At 38.2% G+C, this 16,234-nt stretch overlaps 2 protein-coding genes across 3 annotated transcripts; one reads left to right on the top strand and one right to left on the bottom strand.

The window, feature by feature from the left end:
* Positions 1 to 8,175: 8,175 nt before the first annotated feature.
* On the top strand, positions 8,176 to 11,933 carry LOC121980263 (probable LRR receptor-like serine/threonine-protein kinase RKF3). 2 transcript variants are annotated; one of them, XR_006111473.1, is made up of 3 exons: positions 8,176 to 10,196; positions 10,696 to 11,062; positions 11,200 to 11,933. XR_006111473.1 is itself a non-coding variant. In XM_042532238.1 (2 exons), exon 1 carries the CDS (start codon positions 8,184 to 8,186, stop codon positions 10,164 to 10,166), a length of 1,983 nt encoding a protein of 660 aa, XP_042388172.1. In that variant the 5' UTR covers positions 8,176 to 8,183; the 3' UTR covers positions 10,167 to 10,196; positions 10,696 to 11,113. The 2 variants fall into 2 exon arrangements, 1 of the variants encoding a protein (XP_042388172.1); XM_042532238.1 differs by lacking the exon at positions 11,200 to 11,933 and having other exon boundaries at positions 10,696 to 11,113.
* LOC121980264 (probable indole-3-acetic acid-amido synthetase GH3.6) lies at positions 10,602 to 15,300 on the bottom strand. Its single transcript, XM_042532240.1, has 3 exons — positions 14,870 to 15,300; positions 12,566 to 12,673; positions 10,602 to 12,480 (listed from the first exon to the last, which is right to left on the bottom strand). The coding sequence occupies exons 1-3, from the start codon at positions 15,178 to 15,180 to the stop codon at positions 11,133 to 11,135; spliced, it is 1,767 nt and encodes a 588-aa protein (XP_042388174.1). The 5' UTR covers positions 15,181 to 15,300; the 3' UTR covers positions 10,602 to 11,132.
* Positions 15,301 to 16,234: the final 934 nt, after the last annotated feature.

Genomic DNA, 16,234 nt, shown 5'->3' on the forward strand with positions numbered 1-16,234 from the left:
CCCCCTCTAACGTTGGTGGATAGATGTTAGCTTCGGCCATCTCGTTGCTTCAGTCAGCGGTTAAACCTTCTGGCAGTCCGGGCTATGATACCAATTGTAGGATCGAAAAGAATTTAGATATCTCCATAATAGTATGATATTGCCCACTTTGTACCTAAGCCCTCATGATTTTGCTCTTGGGCTCTATTCAAAAGGCCTCATGCTAATGGAGATATCTTTCTCTCGTAAACCCATGATCTTTCCTATGTGTTTTCAATGTGGGACTATGTTTGCAACCTTGCAACCCCAACACTTGGAGGCACCCTCAATGGACTATTTGAAGTTGGTTTGAGCAGCAGTAGAAATAGAACAGCAACTTGCAATCTTTCTACTGCGCACTGCTCAAAAGATGATCCGACAAAGCCGTAACGCGACTCCGACAACCAGAAGTCTAAAATTCTCTATTCTTAGTTCCCGGTATAATTTTCATTACTGCATTTAATCATTGTACTTTAATTTGTAGTATTACGAATTGATAGTGATTGCCCAAAGTAAACACTCAACGAGTGTGGGCCTTGGAGTAGAAGTCGCCACAGGCTCCGAACCAAGTAAAAATCTTGGTGTTTGTATTTGATTCTTATTATTCGGCTGCGTATCTTTGATCGATTATTTCAAAACGAAAGTGAAAGTCACGAGTACTATTCACCCCTCCTCTAGTGCTTTTCGATCCTACAATTAGTATCAGAGCAGGGTCGTTCTAAATTGGTACAACTAAAGTTTGAGCAAGTTTTACTTTTTCGTCCGTTTTTTCAAAAAATAGATTCTTACGTCTTTCATTTTTTCCCTCCAAAATTATTTTTGAAAAAGTTATTTTCATCTTTTTACCATTGGTAATTATTAGCAAAATATCACATTTACTAACATTTGAAATAATAATTTTTATTAATATTTTATTAATATATTATTATTATTATTATTTTCATGAAATTAGCATTTTATTTTCTCCCGCACTATAAATCTAAGACCAAGTTTTGGAACATTCGTAATTTTTTTTGTGTGCGAGATTCTATTTTAATGGCCCATCAAGAAGGCTATAGCACAACACGCCCGCCTCTCTTCTTTGGCGAAGACTTTAGCTGCTGGAAGAGCCGAATGAAATACCATCTGAAGACTTAGGTGGAAATGTGGATAATAATCCAGACTGGATTCACATTTTCCACCGAAGATGGAGTCCTCGTCCCCTACGACAAATGGGACACACCAACCCGCAAGAAGATTGAAGCCAATGCAAAAGCAACCTGCACTCTCCAATGTGGCCTAAGCAAAGAAGAGCTGAACCGAGTTGGTCCCTTTAACAGTGTAAAGGAGTTGTGGGAAAAATTGATCGAGCTGCACGAGGGCACTTCCGACACAAAGGTAAGCAAATAAGACTTAATTTTGAATAAATTATATAATATAACAATGCAGGAAGGTGAGCCAGTGAGCCAACTTCATGCTCACATACAAGATCTACTGAACAGACTCCACGTAATCGGACAAAAGGTTGAAAATCATGATGTCATCAAGTATGCATTAAATGCATTTCCAAGGAACACCTTGTGGGCATCCATGGTAGATGCTTACAAAGTGTCTAGGGATTTATCGTTAATCAAATTAGAGGAATTATTTTCTAAATTTGAGCTTTATTTACAAACTAATACTACTTTAGCCAAGAAAAGTATTACCTTGATTGCAGGAACAAGCATAATGTGGGAATCAAAAGCAAAGCGCAGAACTGAACTTGAGTCCAAAGATGAATCAGACTCAGAAGATGATGAGATTACCGTCGAACTCTTAAAATTGGTACGAAAAATGTGCAAAAAGAATAAGGTGACTCAACCAAACACGAAGGTCAAGTTTGGGGTTACTTGCTACGGTTGCAACAAGAAGGGACACTATAAGCCTGACTATCCAAACTAGAAGCAAGGAAGAAGGAGGGCATTGAAGGCAATGTGGTCTGAGTCATCGGAAGAGTCCGACAAAGAAGAACACAAGCAAGCAAGCTACCTTTCTCTACCGAGTCTGAGTCTGATATCGAGAGTGAATCGGAAACCAAGTTTGAGAGAAGCCACATATCTGTATCCATTCCCGAAGGGCCTAATCACATTATAAGCTCTCTAATTTCTGGTACTAATGTAGATGATTTACAAAATTTAATTTCATATTTATTAAAGAAATTGGCCAAATCCAACATCTGGGTCAAGCCACTCTAAAAGGAGGTAACAATCTTTAAGGAGGGGACTAACCTAAGTTCTTTGACTGAGCAAGTTCAGGAAGAAAATTACAATTTAAAAACTCAAGTCAAAGAACTCAAGAACTCATTAGAATGGTTCACTTTGGGTTTCAAGAATCTTGATCTGATTCTTGAAAAACAAAGGGTCATATACAACCGAACTGGGCTTGGATACAAGGTCAAACAAAGATTTAGTTCCTACTTATTATTAGTAAATCGATCAAATAGAAAATTAGTTCAAGCATGGGTCCCTAGTCAAACTTGATTAATCAAGTTAGACTTGGTCAATATTGGGTCCCCAAGGATCAAATTTACTACCTTGATAAACCCTATCGAGACTATGATCCAAGGGAGCCGATAGAAAGACCATTTTCATCGATAGATAGATTTGTTTGATGCTTGCTTTACTACTTTCATTATGCATTCTTATACTAGAATAGATAAGGACCTAGGTTTGATTCACACTTGACTAGTTAGACCGAGGAGTTTCAGAAAGGAAATTAAATATCCAATTTCTTTGAAAGGCTTTGTCTAGAAATGGTGGATGATCTCATACCTAAGAAGGCTTAGTGCCTCACCACAATCTGGAAGTCAATCATTGAAATAAATATTTAATTGACTAACTGTAAAACCTTAGTCTAACTCAATTGTAAATCAACCTTTAGATTGTAATTTAAATTGAACATTAAATTAACTATCTCACATAACTATTAAGGCTCTCCGATTGAAAATATAGAAAAGTGTGAGATGGACCTAGGTTTAAAATAGTTAACCAAACTCAAATTAATTAAAATTAATTCAATTAAGTTAACTTAATTAATTTTGAAAAATTAATTTCAAAATCATAATTATTTACAAAATCATAATTATAATTATTACTAAAATCATAATTAATTTCAAAATCTTACTTAATTTCATAATTAATTTCAAAATTAATTTTAAAATCATAATAAATTTCAAAAATATTAATTATTTGATTATTAATTTTCAAATCATAATTAAATTTCAAATTATTAATTCTTAGATTTTTCAAAATCTTAATTATCTTTAAAAGATAGTTAATTTTCAAATCATAATTATATGTAAATTATAATTTCAATTAATTTTTAATATATTTTCAAAATCTTCAAAATTTTAGTTATTATCAAATATTTAAATCTAATTAAACTTATATTTAAAATTTGAAAATTTAAAATCATTGAAAATTTAAACTTATATTTTAAAATCTTAATATTTTTAAATATTAATAAAATTAAAATAAACTTAATTCCGTCTCACACAAACTCATAAGTTTTACATGTTTGATAACTTAGAAAACGATGAGATGGAAAATCAGGAAAATAGAAAACTACCTTGGAAAATTAGAAAAATAGGTAATTTATTTTATCTTATACATGCTTACTCTAGGATCCTTAAAATATTTTTAAGATATTAATCTAGGGGGAGTGAAGAGAGTCAAGTTAAGTTAATTTTTTTTTTTTGTTTTGAAAAGTTAAAGTATTCTTTTTCAAAATTTCAAAGTTAAACATTTCTCTTTGCTCTTTGAAAAGCTAACAATTTTTTTAAAAAAAATAAAATTCAGTTTTCCTATTTAACTATTTTTTTAATAATCCTTAAATATTTTATTTGTAAAAGTAAATTTAAATATTTTTGTATCTAGAAAAATAAGTTTTTTTTTTTTTTTAAAAAAAGGGGTACTTAACTAAGCTTCTTATCAATTTTTTTTTAAACTAAGAACTTAACTAAGCTTTTTATGAAAATTCTTTTTAATCTAAATACTTAACTGAGCTTTTATCAACATCCTTTTTAAGCTAAGTACTTAACTAAGTTTTGATCAAATTTTTTGAAACTAAGCTTTTATCAAAAAAATTTTTACAAGAAATTCGTTTTAAATTTAAATGTTTTATCAAAATATTTTTAAAGCCAAGTTTTTATCAAAAGTTTTTAAAAAACCTAAGTACTTGACAAAGTTTTTTTTTAAAAAAAAGCTAAGGATTTTCAAAGAATTTCTAATTTACCTAAGTGTTTTTCAAAGTAATTATTTTCAAAAGCTAAGTTTAGCTAAGTTTTTTTTTCAAAGCTAAGTCATTTTTAATTCTTAAAAATTAGCTAAGTTTCTTTTCGCTACCTTTCAGGGGGAGCTTAAAGTTAAACAAAGTAAATTTTTTTTTATTATCTTTATATGTTAAACAACCTTCTCTCTACTTATTTTCTTTTTGCTATATGTCAAAGGGGGAGAGAGAGGTTTAAGTTAAGTGAAACATAATTTTTGTGAAAGGGGGTGCATAAGGAAGTTTTTTTTTACAAACTATTGTATTTGTGCTTATGCTAAAATTCCTTTAAGTATCATTATGTTTTACTTAACTTTGAACGAAGTTATCATAATCAAAAAGGGGAAGATTGTTGTTGCGGGAAGCACCAGACAATCGAACCTGTGTTTTGATTATGTTAAAGGATTCAAAATTAAGATTATTTGTTGCCTGACAAGTTTGAATGAGATTGTAGGAAAATCCTAAGTGTTCTTAGGTAAAAGTCCTAGCTGCGGTTAGGCAAGTGGAAAATCCTAGGGTGTGGTAACCTTAGGTCCTAGGGGATGGTAACCCTAGGTGAAGAAAAGTCCTGACTGCGGTTAGAAAAATGAAAAACCCTAGGTCCTAGGAGGTGGTAACCCTAGGCGGAAAGTCTTGGCGGGTCAAGCGCTTCGGGCAAAATCCTAGAGTCGGGGACTCTAGGTTGAAATCCTGGTGTCATGAACTGGGTGGAAGTCTGGACGGGTCGTGGAGCAAACGTCCATCATGAAGACCGGGAGCCTCGGGCGCTGAGAAAAAGTCCAGTCGGTCTGGAGGACCAGTCTGGCAATAGGTAAACTATCCTGAGTTGAGCATGTGAGGACGCATTCCCGGTGAGGGAACAGTAGGCGTCGGTTCGACCTAGGGTTTCTGGAGGGAAATCCAAAGTCAGAACCGGACAGTCCAGTGATTGTCAAATACTTGTATTTGTTGTATTTTATTGTGCTAACTTAGTTTTACAGGGTATACTTTGTTTGTGGACTAATATGTCTTGCAGGAATGAAGTTGCACAAGGATATGCTCGGATAAACAGTGTCTGAGGTGCCTCCGGGGCTGTTGGAGGCGCCTCGGGCACCTTGGCTGGAGCTGCGTAGGAAGCAGGCATAGGGCGCCCTCCAAGGCTACTGAAGGAGCCTTCGGTGTTGGATGGGAGGCGCCCTCCATAGAGCTTGGAGGCGCCTTCGAGTGGATAAGCAGTGTAGGAAGCAGAGCTTATCGGCATCGACGCGGAGGGGATAGAAATCCCTGCTGGAGGCACCTCCTATGGATGCTGGAGGCACCCTCAACAGGCTAGTTGAAGCTGGTTCAAGCAACAGTAGAAATAAAACAGCAACTTGCAATCTTTCTACTGCGCTCTGCTCAAAAGACGATCCGACAAAGCCATAACGTGACTCCGACAACCAGAAGTCTAAAATTCTCTATTCTTAGTTATCACTATAATTTCCATTACTTCATGTAATCATTGTACTTTAATTTGTAATATTATAAATTGATAGTGATTGCCCAAAGTAAACACTCAATGAGTGTGGGCCTTGGAGTAGGAGTCGTCACAGGCTCCGAACAAAATAAAAATCTTGGTGTTTGTGTTTGATTCTTATTATTCCACTGCGTATCTTTGATCGATTATTTCAAAACGAAAGTGAAAGCCACGAGCGCTATTCCCCCCCCCCCCCCCCCCCAGCGCTTTTCGATCCTATAAACTTTATGTTAACTGTTTGGTCTGATTTCTTGCTCTGGCTCCGTACTCTTGGGTCCAAGTCTTCCGCTCCGGGTCCTTTCGCTTGGATGATCTCGACCATCCGGAATAGGGCTCACCCAAACTCAACTTCTGGCTTTCTAGCAATCTTCCGCTCTGGCTTCTCGTCCCTCAGAAATGTTGCGCGCCTCCTTCTCGTTTGCCCGCATACTCTTCCGCAGCACCTCGTCCCTCGGACGCATCGAGCCCGTCGACTCTCTCCAGTGCCGTTCTTCTCACTAGCTGTGTCTTCTGCTCGACTTCCTATGTTCCTAAGTTCCTGCACACTTAGACATAGAGGTTAAAAACTAACAGGACCTAATCTGACTTGGTTGATCACATCAAAACTACCTTAGGGAACAAACAAGGATCTAGTTTCATATCAATTCGAAGTTGTTTAATCCATCAGCTAGATTTTTTGAACCCTCAAACGTTAATATTACCTAATATATTGAGAGGAATGATTTTTTTTTTTTAACACGAATTAAAATTTTCAAATATATTCATGTTCAAAAAATTATTAATTTCAATATATTGAGTCAAATTGACGTTAGGGCATGAATATAATCAAAAGAGATAGACAAACACATAGGACCTAGTTTCATATCAATCAAGACGTTTGATCCATCAACCTATCAATATATTAGGTCAAATTGACGTTTGAGGGTATTAATATAATCAGGTGAGGTAAATGAACATATAGGAATTAGTTTCATGTGAATCCATGGTCATTTGGTCTATCAGCCAATTTTGTTTCATGTCAATTCAAGGTCATTTGGTCTATCAGCCAATTTTGTCCAAAATCGATTGATGGACCAAATGACCTTGAATTGGTATGAAATCAATTTATATGTATTTATCTACCTCTTCTGATTATATTCATGCACTTAAACGTCAATTTGACTCAATATATTGAGAGCAATAATTTTTTGAATTTAAAAATATTTAAAAATTTTAATTCGTGTTCAAAAAATTATTGCTCTAAATATATTGAGTCAAATTGATATTTGAGAGCATAAATATAATTAAGAAAACTAGTCAAACACATAGGATTTAGTTTCATATCAATGCGAAGTCATTTGATCCATCAGCTAAATTTTTTTAACACAAATTAAAATTTTCAAACATATTCTTATTTAAAGAATTATTTCTTTAAATATATTGAGTCAAATTAATATTTGAGAGTATGGATATAATCAGAAGGGATAAATGAACAAATAAAAAATAATTTCATATCAATCCAAAGTCATTTGGTCTATCAACCGATTTTGGATAAAATCAGTTGATATACCAAATGTCAAATTAATCTTTGATGATATGAATATAATCACAAGAAATAGTCGAATACATAAAAATTAATTTTATATCAATTCGAGATTATTTGTCGATCAATTAATTTTACTTAAAATCGATTTTGATTAAAAAATAAAAAAAATAAATCAGTTCACTAATAAAAAAATCAGTCAACTTATTTATCTAAAATTTTGATATTTTGATAAAAGTAAACTTAATTTGACTGATCTAAATAATCAAAGGATAAAATGAAAAATGAATATGTAGTATAATAATTTGAAAATTATCTTATACAGATAATTTTAAAAATTTATCTACACCAACCATTCGATAAAACAGTCGTTTAAGATATTCTAGATTGTAACGAGTAAAATAAAAAAAAAACATATTGACTATGGCGTAAAGTCAAAATTTTTGAGATATTTATATGAACATTCTTTCCATTAAGTATTCATTAACCACCAAAAGCGGTTGATCCGAACGCTACATTTATAATGTTTAAATAAAAACAATAATTCATTTAATGGTCTGCATTCATTGCTACATCAATTGATATGTCTTCGTACAACCCTAGGAAATAAATAAAATTCTCAAGAGATACCAGTTAGATAGAGCTTTCTTCGTATAATCCGGAGACATACAGGCGTTTATTGCTATAATAAAAAATAAATAGAAAACAATAAATATATGAATTAATTACTAAACGGGATTACATTCTTTTAATTGTGTTTTTTAACAGTACGGGATTCATTTGTTTTCTTAAAAAATGCATAATAACATTATTAAAAATTATAAAATATAAATAAACTACGTGATTAACTACATGACGGATGGAATGCGTAGAAAAAGTTCCAATAGCTCTCCGCCGTTCGTTACGATGACAGCACCCGTCCTCTTCGTCGTCTTCTTCCCGTTGACACTGCTCCTTCTGCCCTACCCAACTGCTCTCTCCCAAAGTTCCTCCGCCGCCTGCCAGCTCGATTTCTCCGTCATAAACCGCTTCGTCACCGCCTCCTCCTTCTCGTCCCTCTCCGGCGCTGACGCCCAAACCCGCTGCAATTTCATCCTCCAGTCCCTTCACCTAGTCTTCGCCCAATACCTCCTAACGAATTCCCTCTTCCATGCCTCCCTCGCCACCGCTCCAGCTTGTTGGGATGACTTCGAGGCCGCTCTCTCTCCACTCTTCCCCGCCGCTCCGTTCGACGTCCGCGCCGGCTGCGGCTTCCGCACCGACTGGATCGCCCAGGGCTGCATGAATCTCACCTCGCGAGGGGACTTCGAGGACCGCGTCCCGCGCTCCGCCATTGCCGAAATCGGTTCCTACTGCAATCAATCCCTCCACTCCTCTCTAGTCTGCGTCGCTTGCACTGCCAGCCTCAACCGCTTCAAGGCCGCGTACCTTCCCGGGCCCGATTACGGAAACGTCTCCGACTGTAACTCCTACCCCTTCATATACTCTGCCGCCGCCATCAGCGGCGGTCCCTCCAGCGTCGATAATGCTTATTGTTACTTCAACCTCTCCGCTAACTCCACTTCATCCCCGCCCCACTCTGGAGGCGGACGCGGCGCCGGATCGTCCATCTGGATCTACGTCGTTTGCATCCTTCTCCTTCTCCTGCTCGTTTTTGCCTCGTTGATCTGGATCCGAAGGCGCCGTTCCCTGCGGAGGACGCCGCCAACACCAGCGGAGACTAGGCCCTCTCGGGCGCTAGAGTCGATCAGCGCGAGCACGACATTAATCAAGTTCACCTACGAGGAAATCCAATTGGCGACCAGAAATTTCTCGAGGGATAACGTCATCGGCCGCGGCGGCTACGGAAACGTCTTCAAGGGCGTCCTGGCGGACGGGACCAAGGTCGCGCTGAAACGCTTCAAAAACTGCTCCGCCTCAGGGGACACGAGCTTCGCCCATGAGGTGGAGGTGATCGCCAGCGTCCGCCACGTGAACCTCCTCGCGCTGAGAGGCTACTGCATCGCCACCACCCAGATGGAGGGGCATCAGAGGATCATTGTCTGCGATTTGATGCAGAACGGAAGCCTGCATGACCATTTGTTTGCTACAGAGGATCACCGCCGCCGGTTGAGTTGGCCGCTGCGGCAAAAGATCGCGGTTGGAACGGCACGTGGATTGGCCTACCTCCACACCGGAGCTCAACCATTGATCATCCACAGGGACATAAAGGCGAGTAACATACTTCTGGATGAGAACTTCGAGCCCAAAGTAGCAGACTTTGGGCTGGCAAAGTTTACGCCGGAGGGGATGTCCCATGTCAGCACTAAGGTAGCCGGAACCCTAGGATACGTTGCTCCTGAATACGCCTTGTACGGGCAATTGTCTGAGAAAAGTGATGTTTTTAGCTTCGGAGTGCTGCTGCTCGAGCTCCTCAGTGGAAAGAAGGCATTCGGATCGAGGAGCGATGGACAGGCTTTTGTTGTGAGCGATTGGGCGTGGTCTTTGGCGAGAAGAGGCAGGGCATTGGATGTTATCGAAGAAGGGATGGATGAATTGGGGCCGAGAGAAGTGCTGGAGAAGTACGTTCATGTAGCTGTTCTCTGTACGCATCATCAGTTTCATGCGAGGCCTGCGATGGATCAAGTTCTGAAGATACTGGAGACGGATTTGGCTATGCCTGCGACGGACCGAACCTTTCCCATTCTATCGCACACTGAGAATACTGAAACTAGCAGTGAGTCGGGCCTGCTCTCTAGCTCTCCTGGGTACCGGTCATTTACCTTTGGGAAGGATGATACTTCAAATGATTCGGGAATCGTGTCAGAATCGTTGCCGGGTGTTTCCAAGATGGACAAATCACTTTGAAGGGAGCTTGCCTGTTCTACGGTTTCCATGGTATGAAGTTTTGCATTTCTTGATCTATTTTGTCTATGCTCAGGAAACATATGGGCAGGACTAAAAGGAGTGGTATTTGACTACTAGAATTTGAAGTCCAAATAAGAAAGAACTAATAAACATATGTACAATTTGTCTTTCTGTTACTGTCAATTACTAAGTATAAAACTAGTTGCTAAGGCTATGTTCCCTTGGAGGGATAGAGAATGGAGGTAGGGTAGAATGCGAAGGGAAACACCTCTATGCACCTGTTTTAGGACTCAACCATGGATCATATGCCTTATTGTGTATTGTCACACTTGCTAGATTTCTATTCTTCTCACTGTTTCTATGTTTGAAGTTCTTACCTTGGCACAAATCTTGCCTTCATCCCTGTAAAAATATAGGATGTTTTTTGGCAGTCTATTATATTCTTCCATCTACTACAAAGTTAATTATTCCACTTGCATGGTAACAAGAAAATTTAAAAAAAAAAATTGACAATGTCTTTTTGTTACAGTGATTTCTCAGGGCCGAGTTAGTGCTCGCAAGTCTTTCAAGGTTACTTTGGGGATCAACAAGACACCGGAAAATACTGGTGAGCCTAGTCCATATCGAAATTGTGGATTGATCCAGGCATTGAAGAGAAGACACAAGGATGTAAAGCAAAGAAACAATGATTCTGCAAGATGGTCAATAACTCTGCAATGGAATCACACACTACCTTTACTGAACACATTTCTTCAAGTTTTCTTGTCCATCAACTACCACCGCACAATTAAGCCTGAGACCATCAAGGAATTTGGGTGATTCAAGGGGCAATTGGACGACCAGATGTTGGAATATGTTGAGCTTATTTTTAAAACACTGATATGTTGGTTCAGCAAGTAGGTCTATTGAGTTTTTTGAATGTATTGCAAGCGATGCCTTGTTCTATATCTTCATGTCTTCTACAATTCAGATGTTGGGCTCACTGGCACTACTCAATATGACATTTTCTTTCAATAAATTTACAAAATTGCAGGTCCGAAGTATCTTTGCAGGTTTATATTGGTTGGCAGGTGCTCCACTCTTGATGGCCATTCTTGCTAACCCTTCAAAGCTACCTGGTTTCACTATCGACAACTCAAGAAGACCAAGATTTCCCTTTGCCCTCTTCACCTTATAAACACTCCCTAAACAAGCTTCAAGTGACTGACAACACCTGCTCAGTTGTCCAATGGATTTGTCCACATTCTCCCTTTGCAGAAACAAGCAATCCTTGTCCAACTCCACAAAGATGATAACATGTCCCTGGTCTAAGTTGGGGTCCAAATACCCAGCAAACTCCACTATTTCTCCTCCCTTTCCATCCCCGATCATAAGCCCCAAAGTACTCATTGCAGAGATCAAATCTCTCTCCGTGAAGACCTCTGAATCTTCTTTTGGTGCTCTTGTGATGAATTCCACTCTTGGTGAGGAGTTATAAAAGCCAACAACCTTGACGACATCGTTCAAGCGGTAGCGGTAAAGTCCTCTGTAAGTAGTCACCACCACCTCATACATTTTTTGTACCTCTACACCAGATATGTCTACTGTTTCTTGAACATTAGGTGAAGCTCCAAGCTCGAAAGGGAGGAACTCAAAGTAAGCCGCTGAGGGAATGATCACAAAACTTGTGGTAGCAGGTGGGCAACTTCTATCCATGTTGATGCCAATAGGGCACTCTGAAGCAAAGTAATCTCCACCCAACAATGGCAAATTATCACCAGCATAATGCTTTATCAGTGAAAAATATTGTTCCATGCTTCCTGTGCTGACGCACGCAATGTAACAAAGTTTTGGCCACAAGCGGCAAAGAATACCCCGCCAATTATTTCTCATGCAAATTTCTCGTATCCTTGTAGCCAACTCTGGCTGTGGAGCTCCAAGCAATTCTTGAACTGCAACTCTCATGGAAGGCTCTGTGATCTCTGAGCTCAGTGATCCATATTCAATGTCATCACAAAGCTGCATCCATTTGGATTCCAGCATTCGAATTGCCCTGATGAGGCCAGCTGCATAAGGTGCACGAATGCAGTCTACGGAAGCAGAGAGGCTGAGGCCACAAAGAAGATGACAATACATCTGTTGAAGGGTGTCTGCTCCTACGATGACCTCGCGGGGGCTGACGCACATTGAGAGCAGTGGTGAAGGCGTTGGGGTGTTGTTGTGAAAAGGGAATGCAGAAGCAGCCATCACCTTGTACCCTGCTTCGGTTGCAGTTACATTTCCTGCATAGAGGAACCATAGAACTTTGTTGGCAGATCTTCTTGGGGGAAATAACCTGTTGTAGCAAAAAAAGCTGAATTGATGAGAAAGAAGGGTACACAAAGTTGAATGAAGTGCAAATTGTTTGATCGAAAGACGACCTTTGGAGAAGGGCCGAGCTGGTTTGATGTGCTACACTAGAAGCAGATTTTGCTAGGCTTGAATCAAAGTAAGGAATCAGCTTTGGATTCGATGTGCTTGTTCCTGAACTGAAAAAGAAGTAGACATTTTGAGAGCTACACTTCTTGTCGTGCCATTTCATTTGTCTGATCAATTTAATTGCTCCAGTCCGAAAAGTACAAGATGAGGGAGAGAAAAAAAACAAGCAAATTACTTCAGAAGCAGAAAACTTCAAAATGTCCATTTGAAGTTTGTTATGTATTTTTTTAAAATTAGCCATCAGGATTTTGCTAAAATGCTGTGATAAGGGATGCTATACAAAATCATACAAATTTCTGTCAGAGACTATTCGATAATTTTATAGTACGCAGGTGATACTTGAATATTCATGAGGGTAGATGAACTAGAAATAAAAAAATCTCAGCACAGTATTGGCTTGCTTCAGTTTGGTCAGTGGCTTAAATATCAATTCCAACAAGTCATTTATGAGTTATATTGGTGAAAGACTGGCAGCAAGTTTTGGTTGCAAAGCTGAAAAGCTGAAGAGCTACCAATCATTTACCTGGGGTATCAGTTGGGATTAAAAAGCCCAGCAGAAGTTACAGACAATGAATAATTCAGAATGTGTAGCTGCAGATTTGCACCATTGGAAGAAAAAAAATTATGATCTAATTCACCTACTGCATAGTGCCTAAATGGGTATGAAGTCGATAGACAAGCTCAAAAGAAAATTTTATATGGTAAAAAGCCAATCTGTTGATAACAGGGCAACACATTTATTAGCCTGGGATACTTGTATTAAACAACTTAGGTGGTTTGGGCTTGATATGGGATTGGTGGTGGAACTTGATGTTGTTGGGACAAAATTGATGAAATAAAAGAAATGACTTAAAGAAAAAAATTGGAGAAATCACAAACAGAGAAATTAATAAGAAATTTATTCATTGAAAATCCATAATTATAATTAAATAAGGAAAGAAATGCCATTGGTGTGAAGCACAATAATCCAATAAACTCTTATCAAATTAAAAGATACCAATTAAATTATTACAAAATTAAAAATATCAACACCTTAAGATAATTACTGAAGATTAATTACAAATTTAAAATCTACATTTATTACTTTTCTTTCATTCCTCTTTTGTATCACCTGACAAACAGATGAAACTAAAAAAGAACTATTCTGGTAATATCAGTCAACATAGAATTGAAAATGCTGAATACCTATCAATTAGTAATAGATAGGAAATGGTCTTTTCTGAAAGACTATAGCAAGGTGCTGGATTTTTTCAATAGCAATATTAGAAAGAAACTTGGAGATGGTAGCAAAACAATATTTTGGCTAGACAGATGGAGTGGAGATTCTCTCATGAAGCATGATTTTGAACAATCTTTTACATGTCAGAATAAATTAGCATCTGTTTCTTAATCTATTCCTGGACTTGAGGATTTGGGCTCTCAAATGGGGGAAGTATCAGTAAGAGAAGTATTGAAGCTGAAAGAAAGAGTGCTGAGTTTCATATTTGCAATCAGGGTCAGTCTGATCAGATTGAATAGAGATGGGAAACAGAAGTTCAGTTCACTGTGAAGTCTATCTATATTGCTTATAAGAAGGCTACATCAATTCTCAGCATATATCCACCTTTTGGTAGTCTTTTGCATTCCTGAATCATGAGATAAAAATGATCATTTTAGATGTAAATACACTCAAATAAAAATTATGCTGCAAATCCATTTTGCACTGAGTACGCTCATATATGAGCATTTACCTATATTTGTGAACTATGAGAACCTCCAAATAACCATTTTAGGCAAATGGATTTTGAGGAAATATTGTACCAAACAAATCAACTCTTGAAAAATGTTGTGCCGATTAGACTGGATAAACGGTAATAGACATTCGCTTATAGTTATACTCCAAGAGATATGTGAAACTTCAAAATGAATACTTTTGTAAATTAAGTCGATTTAGAGAAAAATGATGCTGAACTCGAAGATTGAAATAAAACTTAAAGAAGAAAAAAAATGCTGAGGGGTGGTGGTATGATCTGGGAAAAACCAAGATCATTCTCGTGTTTCATCTGTTGACATTCGATCGATTCAAGACGTTAATACAGATTGCTTTATCCTCTCTCTTTTCCAGTAAAAAAGGTAGAATTGTATCCATCGAAACAATCGAATACGATTACCATTTTTGAAATCAACTCTGTTCACAAAGCCTCAAAATTTGAACGATGGCCCATCAAAAGAGGGAAATTTAAAGGGAGCAAGATAGCAAGAGAGACCTGTTGAAGAAGCAGAGAAGGGGATCGACCGATAGAGCGGTGGGCGGCTCGGCGCCGTCAGCAATCCGATCGATCAGATCGGCGTAGTCGTCGTAGGAGGAGAGCGGGACTAGGCGGCGGAAAGCTGCGGCGGTGTGAGCCGGATCAGCCTGGGCGGGATCAGGGAAGCCGGCGTCTCCGCAGAGGAAACGGCGGAGATAGCCAACGGCGGCGTTCCGCTCAAGGATCGAGCGGAGAGTCTGCATCTGAATCCGGTGGGCGTCGCGGGTGGACCCCTCAAACACCTCCACCGCCCCTGACGACGCTGCCATCGCCGCCCGCTTCTAGAGTTGCGTATTGAGATTCGCCTTCTTAATTCCGTGTTTTACCAACACTTTTGCGCCGCAATTTGGTAACTAACATCGCAAACGACACGGGGGGTTTGCCGCGAAACCTTCACTACCAAGCAAAGATCCACTGACTGCTACCTACCGTTGTTCTGTCTTTAGTTTCTTTCAGCTGTTGTTTTGCTTACTGGATTTATGCATTCGAAAGGTTTAATTATAAAAAAATAAGATTTAAAATTTTTGTATATTAATTCTCCTCCCCCCTCCCCCCTCTCTCTATTCATAAGAATTTCATAATCCTTATAAAATATCTTAACTTTGTCGCAAAATTATTTTTTTCCATTTGATATTTTTTAATATCTTGTCATTGTCTAATATTTATTTCATTGTGTCGCACTCTTTGACTTTGAATTTATTTTTTGCCTTATCGAACGAATATGGATTTCAAAATCATCCACATCAACACTAGTATCTGGATTTGGATTTGATACTAAAGTGCTCTCCCCTTATTCGAATATCCTTACCTTCTTATTAGAGAAATGAGCAACTGATTATGGAGTATATTTCTGATACTCTTTGAGAACCCTCCACGCATTCATATACTTGAAATCTTTGTTTTTATTGTTGGTTTTCCACATATTTAGTGCATTCTCTCATCACTCCATCCGTTTTGACGATGAGTATACAAATTATCATAGGTTACAGAAAATTCATTGATTATCGGCGTAAACTTACAATAATGTGATTTTAACACCTGATAGCTTCTCTTCATAGTTCCAATGGCTCAATGCTTGTTGTAGTAATCAGCTATACATTTCTAAAAAGTTTGATCCTTTTAGTCATTACCAATGACTGCGTCAGTGATGATAGTCGCTCATGACTTTGCAAGCATCATGTCTTCATCAAGAGACCAAAATCTTCGTTTCGAATCATATTTTTCCTATTCAACTTCACACTCTTCTTGTGATGAGTGTGGTGGTCACTGAGATGTTGGAATAGACGATGACGTTAGAGGCTCTTTGTCGCTAATAGATGAGTT

This window comes from Zingiber officinale, chromosome 5A (assembly GCF_018446385.1).
Source record: "Zingiber officinale cultivar Zhangliang chromosome 5A, Zo_v1.1, whole genome shotgun sequence".
Lineage (NCBI taxonomy): Eukaryota > Viridiplantae > Streptophyta > Magnoliopsida > Zingiberales > Zingiberaceae > Zingiber > Zingiber officinale.

Bases quoted from the DNA above. Each gene is read 5' to 3' on its own strand.
- LOC121980263 (XM_042532238.1), top strand. From the start codon at position 8,184: ATGCGTAGAAAAAGTTCCAATAGCTCTCCGCCGTTCGTTACGATGACA.
- LOC121980264 (XM_042532240.1), bottom strand. From the start codon at position 15,180: ATGGCAGCGTCGTCAGGGGCGGTGGAGGTGTTTGAGGGGTCCACCCGC. The intron at 12,674-14,869 runs GTCTCTCTTGCT...CTTCTTTTTCAG, and splicing joins CTTCTCTGCTTCTTCAACAG to TTCAGGAACAAGCACATCGA. The intron at 12,481-12,565 runs GTCGTCTTTCGA...TTGCTACAACAG, and splicing joins AGCTCGGCCCTTCTCCAAAG to GTTATTTCCCCCAAGAAGAT.